Genomic DNA, 18,916 nt, shown 5'->3' on the forward strand with positions numbered 1-18,916 from the left:
TCACCGATATCATATAAAATCCAGTTTCATCGGAGCAGCAATGATGAAACTGGATTTTATATGATATGTGGATTTTTCTGCAACACACACACTGAACATGGCGGCTGGGGGAAGTGGGTACGTACAGCATTGTCTCCAAACGTCTTGGTGAGTTGGTCGTACTCAGCAGCTGTGAAGGGATGGATGGACTGCTGCTGCACGCTCATGGTGAACAGGGGCTGGAGCACAGGACACAACATGCTGCTTCATGGAGCGGCCACTACATGTGGTCATGGTCACAAGTTCACACACACTGCTTGGAAATCGCTTAATTTGGGTTTGTTCATTTATTTCAATCATTATTTTTACAGGGAGTGAAGAAGTCCACAGGCAAAGGCAAAGTTGTATCTTAGTATTTATCACAATAACAAAAGTATTCATAAATTCATTAGAGAACTTCTTAATAAAATTTTTGCCTCACTACTTAGAATCAAAGCCTCATTAACACATTGACCCCTGATCAGTCAATAGCAGCCAGATTCACCATCATACCAATAAACTTCACAAAATCACATCCTTTAATGATATTTTTGAATTTATTAATCCTCTCATGGAACCATCCGTGTAAAACAAATATTAAAATGTAATACTTTGATCATAATTCTTTAAAGGGGCAGTATTATGTATTTTCTTGCAACATACTGTTATTTTCTAGCCCAATCAAGTAATTATGTTACCTCCAGTTGTTATAAAAAGGCTGTAAATATAAAGTATGACTTAAAATATATATTTTTTTATCTCAAAACTTTGAAATTGGACTTTTGCCTCTTTCTGAAACTCCACCTTCAGGAAGTCATCACCACATGGCTTCTCCATTAACCCTTTAGGACTGTTTTTACCAGTGTATAATGAATGGTTGTCATGGGAGATGAAAGGTTTTCTCAAACATGCATGAAATAATCAAAGCAGCACTGCAAGTAAGATTTTGATGAGGGAACAAGATTATAACATGATGGAAATCTTAAAACAATTGATGGTCCTTTAAAAAATTGTATTTATGCCCATAATGAATCTAGCTAAACTTCTCAACAGAAAAGTACATTTATGATTACTATGACAACCAACAGCATCCTGTTTACACATAAACCTTTTTATGTAATTTCATTTTCTATAGTTTTGTAAATAATTTTTGGAGTTGAAACTGAACTAAGGTTGTATTTACTTTCAACCTGCTAAACGTTTCCTGCCTGTTCTTCTAACATAACACAGGACTTATGCTACAGAACATCGTGACTTTGTTTCAGTTTGTATGAAAGTGCATGATTACCTCGTAACCACCTAGTTTGAAAGTGACTGTCACGTCAATCGGGTGGTTAACCACGCCCACCACTGATCTGACCAATGAGATGAAGAGAAGAGGAAACCAGATGATGCAGATTAAGAAGAAAATAATAAGTCCGCCCATGCCGTATTTCACAATCTTCTTCTTCTTCTGGCCCTTAGGTTGAGGGTATTTCTGAAAAAAGAGATGATAGAAATATCAGACAGAACAGAACCTATGGGGTTGGTTTGAGCATATTCTGTGAAAATATAAAAATAATCAATTAAAGTCACTTTCCACAAGATTTACAGGATTAAAGACGGTGAAACAATTAATGACAAACGGCTTCAGCAGGTCCGATTCTGTCCAGTTGAGATTGCTTTCATTTGCCTCTCAGAATATGAAACAATGTAAAACATAAAATATTACCAGTTTAGAGCTCTAACAATGAGTTTGAGTTATCTTTTCTTTGTCTTTTGTATGATTGGGCATGTTTTTGTGAAAATCTTCCTTGAAAACTCCCAACCCTCTGACATATTTGACGAGTCCTAGACATCGAACTCTTCTGGTTCGAACCTTTTCTGTTTCCCGGCTGCATTTTATGATGAAGATGTTGGCATAAATATCCTCAACACACATCCAGTCTGACAGGGACAGGGTGGTGTCGGTCCAAACCCAGTCCATCACCGCACGCAGTTCCACCAAGAATGGAACGAGGCGAAACCTACACACGCACACACACACCCACACACACACACACACACACACACACACACACATATATAAAACCAACCCAGACTGGTTATTCACCACCTTGTCCTGTAAAAGTCAAGCACTGGATTCACTGATATGAACCCAAGAATATGAACCTATAAAGTCAAATGTACAGTAGAGATGATTATGGTTTCTATGGTTGCGATGTTTCCATACCCTTGAAAGAGAAACAGGTTGAGGTGGTTGTATTTCTTGGTGAGGAAGTTGCCAAGGATACGGGTGGGGTAACCACAGCGGATCTGATAGGCCGACAGGCCGAAGTAGATACACTTGACAAAGTACCAGAGCTGGGCCACAAAGTTCTGATTGAACATCCTACAGAAAGACAGACAAACAGAAGATATGTTCAGCTCTTTAATTTAAAAGGTCAGGTGATGTGTTCAGGGGGCATGGGACTTCATGGTTTCTGATTAAAGTTCTAGTAGTTTAGCAAACGTCGGTTTTTGTGGTGACAGCCGATGCAGGCGCTGCCAGCAAAACCGGATCCTGGACACTAGTCATGTGATCCAGTCAGGACTCACTGAAGTTTGTTGGATCAAGTTCTACTTTCATGTCTGCACAGATCATTTGTATGAAGCAGGTTATGAATGGCATAAAGAGATCGGACGTCACCTTTCCGTGACAGCAGGCAGGATGAAGAACATCCACAGATGAATCCCCAGAACCAGGATCACCTGCAGGAAAACAACGGCACCAGGTGAGCAGGGTGGACAGGAAGTGACGGGCTGAGCTCAGAGCAGTCTGCTGACGGCTCAACAAGCAGCTTTCTGAAGCCAGTCGTGCTTAGAACGCATGACATGAACCTGAAAGATGAGTTTCCCCAGAACGGCCTTGCGCAGATACAGAGCTCTGTCGATGATCATGGTGCTGAACTGGATGAGCAGCATCACCAGGAAGGCCTCGGGAACCTGGTCCTCCGACAGGGTGGACGCTATGTCTGCTGCAGCACTGTGCTTCTGAACAGGATACAGGATGAACTCAGGTTACTATCACAACACTTAACTTTCACTTGAAACAATTCAGATGGCAGCAGCAGGATTAAATGTGTGCGAATCAAGTTTGGTGGCATTTAAGTTCCTGTCTGGTGCTGCGTTTTTGATACAAAAACAAACTAATGGACAGATTGAAACTCCACTGACATTTAGAAAACCCAAATGACATTTAGCAACCCGTGGCTGTTGGAAAAGACAACCGTTTTGTTAGCTTACCATCCAGAAACCACTTACTGCATACTTCTTGTTTGTGCAGGAGGCTCTACTTCTGCTTTTCAAAGATGTAGGGTTGTGTAATTGTGCATGTTTGCAGCCAATTTCACAGTTGGGTGCAAACATCGAGTAAGAGGGCATGGCCAGCGGCGGCTCGTTTAGACTGAAACAGCTCATTTTTGTTGATACATTTTCTTATAGAATATTGATATTTGTGGAAACATAAAAAAACAACAAAAATGTCCTCATGTTTCCAGTATAATGGCAAGAGCAACAGCTACAAATAAATGCTATTTGTACTTTTAATGCCATTCCGTTGTGGAACTTCAATGCAATTATTTAATGAAGAAACTGAAAAATGGCTAAAACCTGCATTTGTTGTTACATGTTTATTTAAAAACATTAGTTGGTTCTTCATCATCTTTAGCCAAAGTTATTAAGAGCCACTGTGGCAGACCTCTGGTCTAGATTACTAAAATTATGGTGTGAAAAGAGGCAGCCTGGTTTCAGTACATAGGTAGGTTTTAGTCTCAGCGTTGCTCTGTGTGTTGATGCTAACACTGAGTGCTGCAGCAATAGAGGTAAGCATCCTGGATGACTGTGTGTGTGGTTAGGTGAAGCAGTCATCTCTTACCCCAAAGGCCCAGAAGCCAAAGATGATGATGACAAAGTCAACAACATCAGTGAGGAACATCAGGGCGTAGACATCTGTGGAGGCGCGGTATTTATCCTTGGTTATACTCCTGAAGAAACTCTGAGCCGGCCGCTTCACATTCTGGAACCTGCAGAGAAAAACACACACCTTTGATGTTCACTGTCAATTAAAATGTATTCAACTGAACTAAACATGAAGTTACTGAATCGGTTTTAAATAACTGATGGCCACTACAGCAAAAATTTCTCACAGTGATTTTACATTGCATGTCTTACCCTGTTATGAAGACTTGCTGTATCTTGTGTCCCACTGCGATTAATCTGAGCATGGCCTCACGCTTCTTGTCTTTGGTTTTTTTCTTCCCTGGTTCCTTCACAGACTCTGCAGTCTCTGACAGAGATTCTGTTATAACCGAGAACAGAAAGAGCTCAATAATCTTGGTAAGTCATACAAGCACACACAACCTTTTAGGTGACCTAGGCTCACAGGAGATAGTTGGAAACCTCATGATGAAGGAAAAGCAAGAACAGAGGGGAAAACAGGGATCCATTACAGGTGACAGTGTCGCAGCAAACAAATCTACTGGTAATAATCCAGTAACATGTTTTCTTCATACTCTTCATGTCATCTCATACTCAATATTTTGAGTAGAAAGATCAGATTCAGGTTGGGTTGTGGAAGGCTGTCTGGTCCTGGTTTAACCAAAGTAGACTTTGGGCCTTTGCTTCTTGTCTCCGACGCTATTGGTGTTCACGTACAGGATCATCAGAGCCACATTCTGAAACCTGCACACAACCGTGAGTCAGTATGCAGATTGGTAGCCAACTTGGGCTTAGGTCCCTTGCCCGGGGGCACAGTGAGAGAGAAGGGACCCTGAAATGTTCTGAATGCAGATGAACAAAGTTTAAGCTGAGCTACAGTCGGTGCCGAGTGATGGTAGGATGGAGAGGAAGACTGATCAACATATCAGAACCTTGTCTGGCTGGGAGCTGCAGAGGGTCAGCCTTAGAGGCAGAGAGAGAAACTCTGAACACACTGGTGGGACGATACACAGTTTATGACCTGGATATGCGTTAGTTTCTGTCAGTGAGCTGGAGACTGTTGAAAAGGAACAGGGATGATGAGAGTTTTCTTCTTGGATCAATGGAAATCCAAGAGGAAACACACGTAGTTCAGCGTGTTAGTTTCCAAAGAAACTGCAAGTATGTGAGGTAACATGTGATTTGTCTCCTGGTATTGAATAGTAGAAGGAAGGGCTGAAAAGGCAAAGCTAAGTTAACATTCACCCAGACACCTTACAAACTCAAGTCCTCCTTTGAAAGTGAACCTTTCATGAAAGGTGCTGGACCCAAACAGGTCCATCACTGAGTCTGGACTTGTCTGGTGCTTACAGAGCTTCAGCAATGTTTACCTTCAGAATGTAGAACAGGTCTGAACCTGAAAGGGCGTTACCTAACTGAGGGCTACGTAGAACTCTCAATGTCTCCTCTGCTGTCATACGTCTCTATATCTGTATTTTCACAGTGAACTATTTCGACCTTTAAACATCTTAAGTGCTGATTAGAAGGTTGATATATTCTGATAAACAACTAGGCCTCAGAAGAAACCTTTAGGCTGAGAGGTAAATCATTGTGAAGTTGCACAGAAGACAGTTCCTCTGGCTTGGAACTTCTAGTTAATGTTAACACTGAGCTGACTCAGGACGATACAAACCTTTGCTGTCCTGTTTTTTGGCTTTCTTGTTTTTTCTGCGGAGTCGGATGCTGCTGTCTCTCTTTGGGACGTCCCCCGTCGACCGTTTGCTGTCCCTTTTCAGGACGTCCCCCACCAGCCGTTTCTTCGGGACGTCCCCTGTCAGTCGTTGACTATCTCTCTCCCGCTCGTCCACAACATCCACATTGTTGTTCCTGGTTTCATGCTCGCCCCCCGGCCCATCAGGGAGCCCCTCAGCCGCATCAGGCGGTTGAATGGTGGCGGCGTCTGAGCTGGGACCTGCTTCTTCAATGTCCTACGTCATCAGAAAAAAAATAGTTTTTATTCAATGAAGCTGTTATCTCGTGTTGGTTGACGTCTTCATAAGACGTAAAGTGACCAGTGGTCAGGTTCTTCAGGGCTGACGTTGCGTTACCTGGTCTTTTCTTTTAGCGTCTTGACCTTCCTCCTTCCTGCTCCCGTTTTCCTCTCCTGCTCTGACGTTATGTCCATCTTCTGATGAACCACACTGCTCCTCCAGTGGGCCCTCGTGATCCCACAGACCGTATTGCTGTGCACACACACAAAAACACTGCCTCATGTAACAGAAGAGTCATATTTATAGGGCTTGTGGTCAGGATTTGGTCTTGACTCTTCATCAGGTCCACTTCAGCATCCTGCTGACCCCACACCATGTCTCCTCAGGTAGGAACTTTATTGACACAATAATACATCTGGATTGCTTTATAGAGCTAACTCAGTAAAGCATCCCCACGGCAACACACAGGAAGATCAAGCAGCACTCTTCTGCAGTGAGCAAATCTACTTTAAAAAAAAAAAGTCAAAATTCACAGCTTGACCAGTAAAATGAAGGGAAAGCTGTTCGGAGCGTGTGCGGCGTGATTAAAGTTAGCCTTTACTGACCATGAGGAGCGATCTGTGGAAGAAGAGAGCCAGCAGCTGCAGGAGATCATATTTGATGTAGCTGTCGGTTTTCTCCAGGCCAAAGATGCGCGGTGGGAAGAAGGGCTTGTCTTCGTTCAGAGTCATCTCATAAACACTGTTCCACGGAAAAAACCCGAACTGGAAGATGTACTTCAGCACCACCATGGCCTGGGAAGAGGCGGAGCAGCACAACATTCCCATTAGTGTGGTGGAAGTACATGTGAGCTGTGCATCACAGACACCGATTCTCATCAAACAATGGAGAAAATATCAGTGACTGGTGAAAGGAAACAATAAACTGATGTCAAAACTGTTACAACCTCAGATTTAGTCCATTTCTATACGTAAATAATGATTAGTTTAAATGACATTCCGGCAAATGGAGCTGATGGAGACTTTTTGTGTTGTTCTCTGTATGAGATTTTCAATAAGAAATGTATATCATAAGTAATATATTTTAGGTTCATTCCAAGAGTTGTTCTCATTTTGTTGCCAGGAACAAACTTAAAAATGATATGCTGACCAACAAGTTAGGAAACTGCACAACTTTGAGATCCTTTTTAATTAAAATGCTTGGTCATTTGTTGCTGAGCAGGTACTGATTCACTGTAGTCTTGTCCCAACTTTTGGGATTATTTTTCCTCTGGTGGTTAAAGTCCTGCTGATGTCATATTAGAGGATTACATAGCCATCCTGTAATATGTTTTCACATAGCTCATCTTTTTTTGACCAATATTTAAACATCATTAAGAGAGCTGTTACACTACGAGCTCTGCATTCAGTAATATATGGTGCAGGAAATGTACCTTGAAGGAGTCCTTTAAGTAACAGTTCAGATCGTCTCCCAGTTTGGACTGCAACGTGGTCAGCAGGAAGTTTACCAGAGTAAAATGCTTCAACGTTTCCCAAAACTGACAATGATTGTTTCCTTAAAAATTCAGGGCCACACACAGAACCGACTGAACACCAGGGGGCGCTAGTTGAGCACCTGATGGGGTTTGTCTCTAATGGTGCTTAAAATAAAGCTGATTGCTGAACACTTGGAGGCATGTTTCACTTCATCCACCAGAAAGGCCAGGAAGTTTGGCTTTGCACACAGTAAAGCACAGAATTAAAATACCAAACCAGCAAAAAGCTGCTTAGCAGTCAGAAGGTTTTCATTAGACTTTTTCTATTCATTACTGAACAGGGTCTAAATAAGTCTTGACGCGTTTCTAGTTAAAATGTAAATCAAAATAGAAGATTTCAAAATGTACATTCAGCAGATGAACGACTCATATTGTATCAGACACAAACTTCTCTGTTAGATAAAGACCATTTAACTGTTTATTAACCTCTCATTCTCCACTGCTGTGATGGATCTTAACAATTTTCCATTCTGCTGTTTAGACATAAGCATGCGGGTCTTCCAGCTCCAGCATTTCATCATTACCAGACCTCCTTGTATAGAGAAAATCCTTTACTGCTCCACCTTACCAATCTGAGATGAAAGTAGATAGTTCTACTAACGGGTCGGCTCTGGCTCATTGGGTAGAGTCCTCTTTATTGATGTGCCCCTGGGCAAGGCACTTAACCCCAGGCTGCCTACTGATCTGTGTATCTGTGTACAAATGTGTGTGGTTGTGAGTGGGAATGCGTGAATGTGGCTGAGTTCAGTCCATCCACCATCTGACTGACGGTGAACTGGCATCTTCCCAGTTCCGATGTCAGCGTACCTCTGTGTAGACTATCGCCGTCATCCAGAACCTCTTGGTTGGTCTGGGAGCAGACAGCATGGCCCACAGGAAGACCAGCATGGGCAGGACCAGGGATATGACCGAGGCACTGACCACGTTGTTCAGGACCATGATTAAATAGCAGAGCAGCTCGGAGTTGGCCGACAGCAGGTTGAACACGGCCACCAGCAGCCTCAGCAGGCGGTTCTGGTTGTTGAAGAACTCTCTACTCTGCTCCAGCTCCTCGATGAAAAACGCCCTGAGGAGGCAAACGGCAGAAAACCATGACCAGACGTCACAACACCTCATCGTCTTCATCAGAGATCCCTTATAAACTCACAACATCCAAGATCAGAGCTAAAATACACTTTATGTATTCTTAAAGGATAATATTATCTTTTCCAGGCACATAGTGCAAATTTATAGCACAATGAAGTAACTATATTACCTTCAGTTGTTCTAAAACTCCTGTATATATCAAATATGACTGAATCTTCTTAAGCTTTTTAACTTAAGGCCTTAAAATTGGGCCTCTGCCTTTTTAAAAACTCCTGCTCTTCCTTCAGGAAGTCATCACAGCTCTCCTCCATAAACCTTTTAACAACATTCTTTTTCAGCGCTTCACTGAGACACAGCTCTCATGATGAGCTCAGCAGATCTGCAGTTCCACCAGGTGTTTGCTAATTGCTACTGGCTAGTCTGAAGGAGCTGAGTGTGGGAGTCGGGAGAGAGGTGCTCTGTGAGGCAGAAGCTCTGAAGCTGGAAAATTAAGGTGGTGCTACGTCCAACCAGGTGTTTTGCACTGCTGAATGGTTGCTATGGAGATTAGAGGATCTCTCAAACTTGCATGAAAGAATCAAGGCATCGCTCCATGTATGTTTTTGATGAGGGAATAACATCATAGCATGACGCAAAGCTCAAAAGAGTCGATTTTACTTAATACTGCCTCTTTACCAATCAGCATTCTCCTCCTGCACATCACGAGTCTGGTGTTGCTACTGCAGAGTCACAGCCCTCTGTAAAGACAGTAAAAGAATCTCCATGTTCAGATGCCTCACCTGTTGGACAGGATCTCACTGGCTGTTCTGGAGTGTCTGGTTTGTCTCAGTGGTTCTGGTTGCAGTCCCATGCTGCTGCTCAGGACGTTTTCAGCGAAGAGATTCCCGTTGCTGCTGCGCCTCGGGGTTTCCAATCTGTCGCGTAGAGACACACACGTACGTGTGAACACAAAGAACCAGAAAACATTTCAGAACAAACCTTTAAAGATTGGCTTTCTTTTTATCCGTTAGTTTTCTTTTTAGCTGCAGGATCTCAAGCAGACCCTCCTTCAGTACCAACATGTTGCTAGTCATGTCATGAGAGCTACATGAAGCTACAAGACTAAAGCAAAGCACTTACTGACTATGTGATGTTTTCTGAAGAACTAAGTTATTATTGTGGAACTTGGATATAAAGGTGAAAGCTTTAAGAATCTAGGTGTAGGACAGCAGAGATGATCAATGATCAACAAACTGAGGCAACAAACATGTTCCATGCTTCAACACGTCCCATAGATTGAGGCTGACTTTCCTCAAACAACATTCCTCCAAAACAGCATTCCAGACCGAGTCCTGGAATGCTTTGGTCATGATCTCCTGAGTGTACCCTATGACATCTTCACCATCTCCCTCTGAGGCCTAAAGACTCGCTGGAGCATGAAGGACTTTAGACTGGTGGGAGAATGAAGATGTTCAACCCAAAGACTCCTTTAGCATCAGACTGAGATTGGTGCTCCTAGAATAAGAACTAGTTTCCATCAGACACAGTTGGGTCACCAGTTGAAGTCCAGTGAAACAGGTCCAGGACTTTCTAACATCAGCCTGAACACATGACCTTTTCCTACTTTATGGTGCTGCATTGATCAGTTTTTACCACAGTTACGATTTGTGGCATGTTGAAACACGTTGACAATATAAAGAACATGGAGGGTGAGAAGAAGCTATGGTCACCGTCACACTGACCTGCTTCTGGCAGCCTGTTCTGGATCCAAACTTGTGTTCTGGATGGAACTCTCACTGTTCTGGGACACCAGGTCTTCTCTGGACTCGGCTGTGTCACGCTGCAGTAAGACACATATTCAGCGTTTGTAGGACAGACATTGTACAACTGTATATTTATTATTTTTAAAATGCTCATGCTTGTGATGCTTTGCATTCGGGCCAACAAACAAACCAATGTAAAGGAAGAAAGGCTTCAGCTCTAAACACACACCTGCTCAATTTTGTGGATGATGAAGTAGCGTTCGTTGCACAGGACCGTGGATGTGTCTCTGTACTGCTTGGTGAGCAGATTGAGCCATTGGGTCACTCCGTCCACCATGGCCAGGATAATGGCCCACAGGAAACGCAGGATGTCCAGGATCTTCTGCACCATCTCTCCATGCACTGCAGCACACAGCAACACGCTCAAGGCCGTGTCCTAGCTCAGATGGTGCTTGTCAATGTCAAGTTTATTTATATAGCACTTTTCAAAACAGATTAGAACTCCACCAAAGTGTTGTACCAGGACGTACTGTATGAAAAATATTAAATCAGATTAGAATGAAACAATGAAAAGAAAAGGAGGCTAAAACATAACAGCAGAGAAGTTAGAGTATAATAATCCAACTGAATGCCAACAAATACAAAAGTGCAAATATATGATTTATTCAGCAGCAGTGCAGAACTAAATTTTCCACTAAGGTGCAAAACTTTAAAGTTGTGAATCTTAAATATGACATTTCAAAAGACCAATTTCATCCCATTTTTTTTATTTCATTTTTGCGCTTATTGGCAGCTCTGATTTGTCATAAGGCAGTTTTACAAATATAACTACTAATATTATTCCTGCCTCAGAGATTAAGCATATTTTAAAATTATTCAGTAACTGCTTAGTGTTTGGTTAAACAGTATTTCTGCCCATGCATACGCTCTGAAATAGCATCTGGTTATAATTTATTCCACAGCTGAAGCCGACCAATGAGAGAGCAGCTACAGTCTCTGGTCCAACACCCACCAGATATGGATGTTCAATGGAAATGTTTACCTACCAGACTCTTCCTCCTCGGGTTCCTCAACTTCACAGTTGTCATCGGCCTCCTCAAAAACTTCATCTGCACAAGCTACACACACGCACACACACATGCAGACAACAAGAGAACAAGAGATCGATGAGCTCGTCGCTGTACAGCTGAGCTACTTTACCTGACATGGTACCGTAGTTTAGCAATTCATCATAACTTGGAATATGAAAACGTTTTGTTTTGGTGTTAAACGTTTAGTTTTTAAACACATACATAAATGTACAGAATTACACACTTATTAGATAACTTTGCACCAGTATAATACAAAGAAATACACCAATAGATTCACAGCTTGGTCAAACATATAAAAACAATACAAGTTTAATTTGTTCAGTCGGCACAATTAAGAGTCAAACAGTCAACGTAAAATAAATAAAGATATTGACAAAAAACGTAGGTCAGCTACCATGTAAGAAATAAACGGCAACAACTCTTTCAAATTGTTCAGAAAGTACAACTAGGAAATCTAAATCTAATATAAAATAAATAATAAAGCATGACGTCACTCCACGCAAAATCATAGAATTAGACTGAATAGATCTGCACTTATGGATCGGGTACATTGTTACTGACATCCGTCCATTTCAGTCAAATCCAAAGACTTTTAATAGATTCTGAGTTTTATTGGCACAAAGTCCTTACCCTTCACAGTAAGAGCCTCCTGTTGAGAATCTCCTCTTTCTTGTCTCTTTGACTCTTTTCCTTTGACAGCCTTCATGTGTCTCTGACGTCTCTGGCGTTCTCTCAAAGCTGCCTTCACACTCGTCACCCAGGCCTGGTATGCCAACTGGGAGACACGTTTCCATTCAACAGCTGCTAATTTATCGACATGCATGAACTATGAGGATGAGTGTTGGGTTCTGACCTGGCACGCAGTCTGAGCCTGAGGCTTCTTCTCTTCGTAGTTCAGGTCCTCTTCGTCCTCACTGTCAGACTCAAACAGGTAGTAGTCTCCTGAGTGGATGACTGAGCAGCAGACACAAACAAACTCACTCTGTCAGATTATACTGGAGGCTCTGGCATGAGATACAGTACTAACTATTCTGTAAAAAAAAAATAAATAAAACTTTAATAAAAGGTTATTTACATCACTTTGCAAAAGTATTCACACTCCTTCAGCCTTTTCATGTTTAGTCGTACAGTCGTACACTTGAACTGGCTTTGTTAGCATTTCATATGACAGACTTGTGGAGGATGAGCAAAATGATATAAAATGATCATTTTTAAAATATAAATATAACTGAAATAAAGCGTGGCAGTGCTCTGTACTCTGAATAACTACATTATGGAAGTCTGTTGGGCGTGTTTCTACCTGCTGTCGTCAGTAGATGCCTGGACTTTTAGTTTTATTCATGTTCCTGTTTTAAATACATCTTTATTGTTTATTTGGTCACATCTTGCCTCTTTATTCCTCATGTCAGTTTTTTTTTATTCTCATCCTTCGTGTTTGGGATTTTTGTTTTCTTTAAATGAGTGTTTCCTTGTCTTGTTTACCTCTTTCATTCATTTCAGATTTGCTTCCCCCTTTTTCATTCTCTCGCTTTATCCTTTGTGTTTCCTCATTACCTGACAGCTTGCTCCCCTGCCGAAGATATAATATTTATATAATCATATATTTTCCCTCTGCCTGCTGTCTTCTCCAGCTGCCTTTCCTTCCCTTCGGTTCCCTGCAGCCATTCTCCACTCACTCCTGTTTTTCCCAAACTTGGGCAAAGTTTCTCTTTGTTGTTCTTGTAAATTTCCATTTGTTTCATTATTAATATCTTAATATTATCACACGGGCTTATATAAAGTTTTATACATTTTCTTTTCATATATTTGTTATTATTTTTCAGGAATGACCTGGTGCTGTGAATCATCCATGTGAATCATCGGGCTGGGGGTGGAGGATTGAACTATGGGGGCCAATCAGATGTCAGAGGGACCAGCCCCCACCATCCCCCCCTGGCTCCGGCCCTGCGTTCTGCGTTCATCTCGCTGCCTCCTGTTTTATGGACTCGGGTCAGAACTTTGAACACTGTTTGAACTTCTACAGATCGAAATGTTTGATCTTCTTAATATTAATTCTTAATAACTCCATGTTGAGGTTTGAAACAAGAGAAAGAAATCGAGAACCAGTTCTAAAGTTTGAGCCAATTCACAGTCATGCGCTGATATTTATCATATAAAATAAATGCAGCAAAGTTTCAGGCTGTGGATGAACGCTTTTGTGAGTCTCTGTTAAAACACAGACGGTACCTCCTGCGTGGTCGATCCACGGCTGGTACCAGTTTCTCTTCTTAGACTTCTTCTTGTCTTTCTGGGATTCTGGAGGGAAACGTTTACATGAGATTAAAGCTATTCAAAAGAATGAAACTAGTGACACCGTTTAGAAGTGGTGGACTACATTTACCAGCTTCAGAGGAGTGGTCAGTGCTGCTTGAGGCGGCTTGCTGGGTTTCCATGGAGACGTCACCGCTTTTCTGTCCATCCTTGTACTTTTGCTGCTTGGAGCGAATCCTCTGCATGCTGGGCGGAGAAAGAGGAAACGAAAGGAGGAAAATAAGAAAGGACAAAAGATGTTTTAGCATCAAGACCTTTTTAGTTTGCACTTCCAAAACTCCTGCTGAGCTTCATATCATTTTAAAATCAATTTATCATTTCATAAAGAGAAAACTCACGATTTTTTGAGCTGCGACAGCGATTTCTTTTCGATCTGTTGGTGAAACTTAACGTTCTTCATGATGCTGGCTCTGAAGAGCTCAAACCCCCTGAGAGACGGAACAGAAAAATACCTGTTGGTACATTTCCTGAATATCCACAGAAAACAATGACAACATAAACAAATACACAACTGAGGTTTCACAGTGAAGTGAAGTCCTGCTAGTAACAACACATTCTGAAGGATCAATAAACTTTAAACTCTAATAAACGTTTAACACTGGAACCTGGAAGACATTTTAAATAAAACAACAGAAACAACAAATAAAATGGATCTCTGTAAAAAATATTGCCCTTCAAAAAATGTGGAAAGGTTCACATGGTAGAAATGCTTCAGCCGTGTGTTCAGCGGTTTAAATCCACGACTCTAGAGTCTGTTGAACGGAAAGCTGTTCTGGGTTCACGCTGCGCTTCACCTCGACGCCTGCTTGGCAAACGCCTGCAGCTCTGTTGTCACATGCAGGAAGTAGAAACTGAGGAAGACTCTCCTCTGCAGCAGGAGGCAGAGCAGACACAAGCTGTCCCATAGAATGCCCGCTTCTTCCACTGGCAGACTGCACGTGTCGCTGCTCACTGTAGCAGCTGGGAGGAGGAAAAAAAATTTTTAAAACATGGAGAATGTGGAGAAAATAATTAGGAATGTGTCAGATTAATGCGAAACAGAAATAGCTTGTTTCAAATAAGACTTGGATTTGTAATTCAGAGTAATTATTTTCTAAATCCTCAATTCCCCCTGAGGCTAAATATTTTTTCAAATGAATTCTAACTTTCACTTTAAGTAACCTAGAGATTATCTCATCTCTAGATAATTCAGTATCTGCTTAACACCAACACAGTCTGTATAACTAGACAGTATGAATGTCTGGTTTATACCATGTATAATGTATACTTATTTATTTATTCTGTCTGTTTACAGTGTAAATGACACGAGGTGATAAGTGAAGGACTTACGATCATAATATCCTTTAACTGTGCAGACCAGGCTGAAGAGCTGAATCACCCAACAGAACCTCGCCTGCATCTCAGACACAAACACACAGGCCAAGATCTGCAACACACACGCACAGACCAAGAAAGACAGTAAACTTAATTCAGTTTTTTATGACAGATTCTGAAAGGATGATGTATGAACAAACTCTCAGTTTGCAGAGCAGGTCAGTCCTTTGACTGCACTGGAGATTGGTTTCATTGTCTATTTTTGATATAGAATGGCTGTGAATTAGTTACTTGACTTCAGTGCTCCCACTGACTATTTAATAATTCATCACAAACATGGTGAGGGGCCACACAGAGCCGCTAACAGACACGTCGCAACAAACTTAAGAACTAAAACCAGTGGATGGGATCAGTTGGCTAAAATGTTTTACTCAACCAAATAACAGCAAAATTCCTCCAGCTTGCAGAGCAGCTGGGATGACTGCTGATGCATATTCAACACACAAAGTCATATTAGATGTGCTTTTCTGCCATCTAGGGATCAGATCAGATGGTTTTACAGTAAGAAGTACTGAAACACTGTTAATGATGGAACAGAAGATTATTCTGTAAATAAGTTTCACGGTCGTGTTTGGCATTAGGAGCAACAATAAAATTATCTACATACCCCTAAAATAATAATAATAATAATAATAATAATAATAATAATAATAATAATAATAATAACAACAACACTATATCCAAGTATACCTGATGTTGCTAATTTGCACCACACCTACTGTTTTCCTCCTGCATACGGTAAAGTGACATGAACAATCTTTAGGTAATTCAGTATCTGTTTAACACCAATAAGAAATTATTGCTTTATCCATCCGTTGTCAATTCCCAGCTATTCTTCCAGCGTCAGGGGAAAACTCTAATAATTCTAGTAAATTCAGGCAATAAAGCAATAAGTTTCACACATGTAAAGGTTAACAAAACATCTCTCTAAACAAGGCAGACGAGGAGCAAACCAGAAGCTTTACACTCACAGATAAGGCATTCTTAGATATAATGACGGCCACGTTGTAGATGATGAGACAGTCCCACAGCATCAGGCGGACTCTGGACGGTTTGACCAGCAGCTTGGTTCCAAACAGCAGGAAAAAGAAGGAGGCGATCAGATAACCCAGTCCGAACACGGAGATCCGGGTGGCGCCTGTGATGAACACCATGGACAGCACGAACCAGAAGAAGTACCGAAACACCAGAACCTTCACCATGTCCAGATAACTCCTGCAGGGGGCGCATGGCGTCACGTCACAACAGATCCAGAGAAGGGTTTCCATTTGGGAACACTGAGGACAGTAAACTCCACCTGCAGTTGATGAAGTTAGGCGCCGGGTTAAAGAGCTGGCCCTCCATTGGATCAGGCTCATCAGTGTTTTCTCCTGCTTGGACCATCCACTCCTCCTGCTTCTCACACTCAAACACCTTCCACTGCTGGGACGCACACATCAGCAGCAGGAAGTCCACTGTGAACAGAAACAAGACGTGACCCTCGTCCTCCTCATGCTCGTCATCATCAACCTGGACCACTGGCCTACTTCTAACAGATTCAGTTCAGTTGGTTCACACATGTGCACTGAGAATTACACACATCGTATGAAACTCTTATAAAGAATACATTTTTTTGCATGTTTGTTAAAAGTGTCATCATGTTGTGACAGTATCTGATGAGACTCCCGGTCACAAACAACCAATCAGAGTCAGAAGGAGGGTCTTAGCACAGGAGGAGCTCAATTTGTTTCAGAGATTATCTGTCTCATACCTTACTGTGACGACATAGTGACAGTTTCAACAAACATTTTTTTTTTTCTTGTTAAAGTTACATATCGCACCTTTAAGGACTTTTGAGCAGAAATATTCGGAATAACTGCTCAATTCACAATTACCATGAGCCATTAAAATCACCAGCAAAGCAAAGAAATGCTTCTTAAGTGAGATTAAACTCTATGATTTGCTCAGATGTCAGCATTTCCACACAGAGGCACCAAACTGACCCATCAGGTTTTTGGAGTTGGGCACAGTGTAGAAGTCGGGCAGATAGATCCATTTAATGAGCGATGAGCTCATCAACAGCTGATTGTTCCACCTCCATGGGTAATCTACAGAGACACACAGAGAACAGGAGCAATGGTCAACTCTACCAGACTTCAGTGATTCCAGCTGGCGGTTCCTGGTTCTGACACCCAGTACCAGAGTCTGGTTCAGGTCAAAGTCCCAGACTAAAACTCAACTCCCAGCACCTGCTGACGGTCTACTGTCTGGGATTTTATGCTGCACACAGACAGCTGCTGGAGGGAAAGTTGGAAGGTAAAAAAATGATCCACCCTCTGACAGAAGAGCAGGAAAAATAGATTCTATAGAGAAACAATTCCTAGATTTAGCAATTCTCAATTTATTCAAAAATCCTCAAGAACCGATTTTAGTCAGAGGCCCACCATGTTTTTGAGTTATAAAATGTCATGTACTTTGAAAATATCACCAGATAAACATGTGTTATTACAAGACATTATAGACAATACCTAAACACCAACTATAACATCTTTAAAATCACAGACAATTCACAATTGAGGTAAAATAATTCAACTCAATTGTTTTTATCCTAATTAAAGTGTCCTGATTTTTTTTTTTTTTTTCAGGGACTTGTCACTTTACTTGATGCACTTGTTAGCTTGTGGAGACAGGCAGTGGTTACAGAGTTCCAGTGAAATAAATAAAGACCTCAGTCTCTGTATGTGTTCACATACTGACCACTGTTTGTTCGTCAAACAGTTTCACCGAAGTGACTATTTAAACTGTCTTTGCCATCACTGGTTGATAAAAATATCTAGAACACATAAACAAACTATTCTTAGCCTGGAGGGACGCAAGTAAAGTTTGGAGGCCCGCCAGGCTATTGCAAGCCTGAATGGCCTTATTATAAAATTCATCCTGAAATGAGCAGAACCATCTGTTCTTCCATCCTCGGAGCACTCACCTATGCAGAGAGCAGGAGGAATGCCCACACACAGCAGGTACTGGTAGATCATGAAGATGGACAGGAAGAGGCAGTACTTGGGCCAGATCTTGGCTATCGCTGCTCGTCGCCGCCTCACCAGCAGGGCCACCATCCAGCAGCCATGGATTATGACCAAAAAGTTCATCCGCTGACCAATCACATTCACCGTCATCAGAAAGCATATCTTTTTGTGGGAAAAATGGGAGAGTTTAAAGAATTAAAATGTATTTGAAGCATAACAGTAGTGCAGTGCAGTGAAAATGTGATGCGATTATGGGCCCACCTCCAACCCAAACTTGTAGAAGGCGTAGTTGAGCAGGTACTTCAGGCACGGAATGAGGCCGTTGTCCAAAGTGTCTCTCTTTGCAGAGGGGAAGAGAGTCGGTATGGTGGGAGGGGATCGCAGGAGCTGCCGATAATGGTGAGCCTGGTGACGATACACCGTAGCCTCAAACACCAGCAGCATCAGCACAATCAGATGATTCTGGAACAAACATATGACAGACAAACCATGTCAGAATGACATCCAGTGTTTGATCTTCCATTTTAGGCTGGAAGATGGGAGTTTTGGAAATGTTTTCATTCACACTGACGAAGAGACAAAGAGATTGTGCTTTAAGCACGGATCAGAGGAAGGAACTGATCTAATAGTGATTATTTAAAGAATCAATAAATCCACAACACAATAGAATCAGTTATGGGGAAATGAGAACTGGCCTTACCTTGCTGTACCCCAAAGCAGTCGCATCTTTTCTTATGCCAAACCACTTGGCTGGATCTATAGGCTCCTTGTAAAGCGTGGAGTTCATCATCTCCTCTGGTCGGAGGTTGGTTGTGTTTGTTAGCGGCTA

General features: G+C 41.9%; 1 protein-coding gene across 2 annotated transcripts in view; it reads right to left on the reverse strand.

Moving 5' to 3' along the window:
- Positions 1–18,916, reverse strand: part of piezo1 (piezo-type mechanosensitive ion channel component 1) — a 71,572-nt gene that overhangs the window by 12,854 nt on the left and 39,802 nt on the right. For both annotated transcript variants that reach the window (XM_044135809.1, XM_044135808.1), the window contains exons 20-48: positions 18,788–18,913; positions 18,349–18,549; positions 18,045–18,249; positions 17,065–17,169; positions 16,380–16,536; positions 16,054–16,297; positions 15,038–15,134; positions 14,503–14,668; positions 14,047–14,136; positions 13,779–13,894; positions 13,625–13,693; positions 12,252–12,352; positions 12,029–12,173; positions 11,354–11,425; positions 10,537–10,709; positions 10,287–10,384; positions 9,345–9,479; positions 8,287–8,545; positions 6,551–6,739; positions 6,063–6,197; positions 5,648–5,942; positions 4,210–4,336; positions 3,914–4,061; positions 2,878–3,030; positions 2,687–2,748; positions 2,231–2,389; positions 1,877–2,024; positions 1,307–1,495; positions 126–218 (exon numbers count right to left, since the gene is read on the reverse strand). In XM_044135809.1, the coding sequence (XP_043991744.1) occupies positions 126–218; positions 1,307–1,495; positions 1,877–2,024; positions 2,231–2,389; positions 2,687–2,748; positions 2,878–3,030; positions 3,914–4,061; positions 4,210–4,336; positions 5,648–5,942; positions 6,063–6,197; positions 6,551–6,739; positions 8,287–8,545; positions 9,345–9,479; positions 10,287–10,384; positions 10,537–10,709; positions 11,354–11,425; positions 12,029–12,173; positions 12,252–12,352; positions 13,625–13,693; positions 13,779–13,894; positions 14,047–14,136; positions 14,503–14,668; positions 15,038–15,134; positions 16,054–16,297; positions 16,380–16,536; positions 17,065–17,169; positions 18,045–18,249; positions 18,349–18,549; positions 18,788–18,913 (4,257 nt within the window). The remainder of the gene's footprint in view (positions 1–125; positions 219–1,306; positions 1,496–1,876; positions 2,025–2,230; positions 2,390–2,686; positions 2,749–2,877; positions 3,031–3,913; positions 4,062–4,209; positions 4,337–5,647; positions 5,943–6,062; positions 6,198–6,550; positions 6,740–8,286; positions 8,546–9,344; positions 9,480–10,286; positions 10,385–10,536; positions 10,710–11,353; positions 11,426–12,028; positions 12,174–12,251; positions 12,353–13,624; positions 13,694–13,778; positions 13,895–14,046; positions 14,137–14,502; positions 14,669–15,037; positions 15,135–16,053; positions 16,298–16,379; positions 16,537–17,064; positions 17,170–18,044; positions 18,250–18,348; positions 18,550–18,787; positions 18,914–18,916) is intronic.

This window comes from Gambusia affinis, linkage group LG13 (genome assembly GCF_019740435.1).
Source record: "Gambusia affinis linkage group LG13, SWU_Gaff_1.0, whole genome shotgun sequence".
Taxonomy (NCBI): domain Eukaryota; kingdom Metazoa; phylum Chordata; class Actinopteri; order Cyprinodontiformes; family Poeciliidae; genus Gambusia; species Gambusia affinis.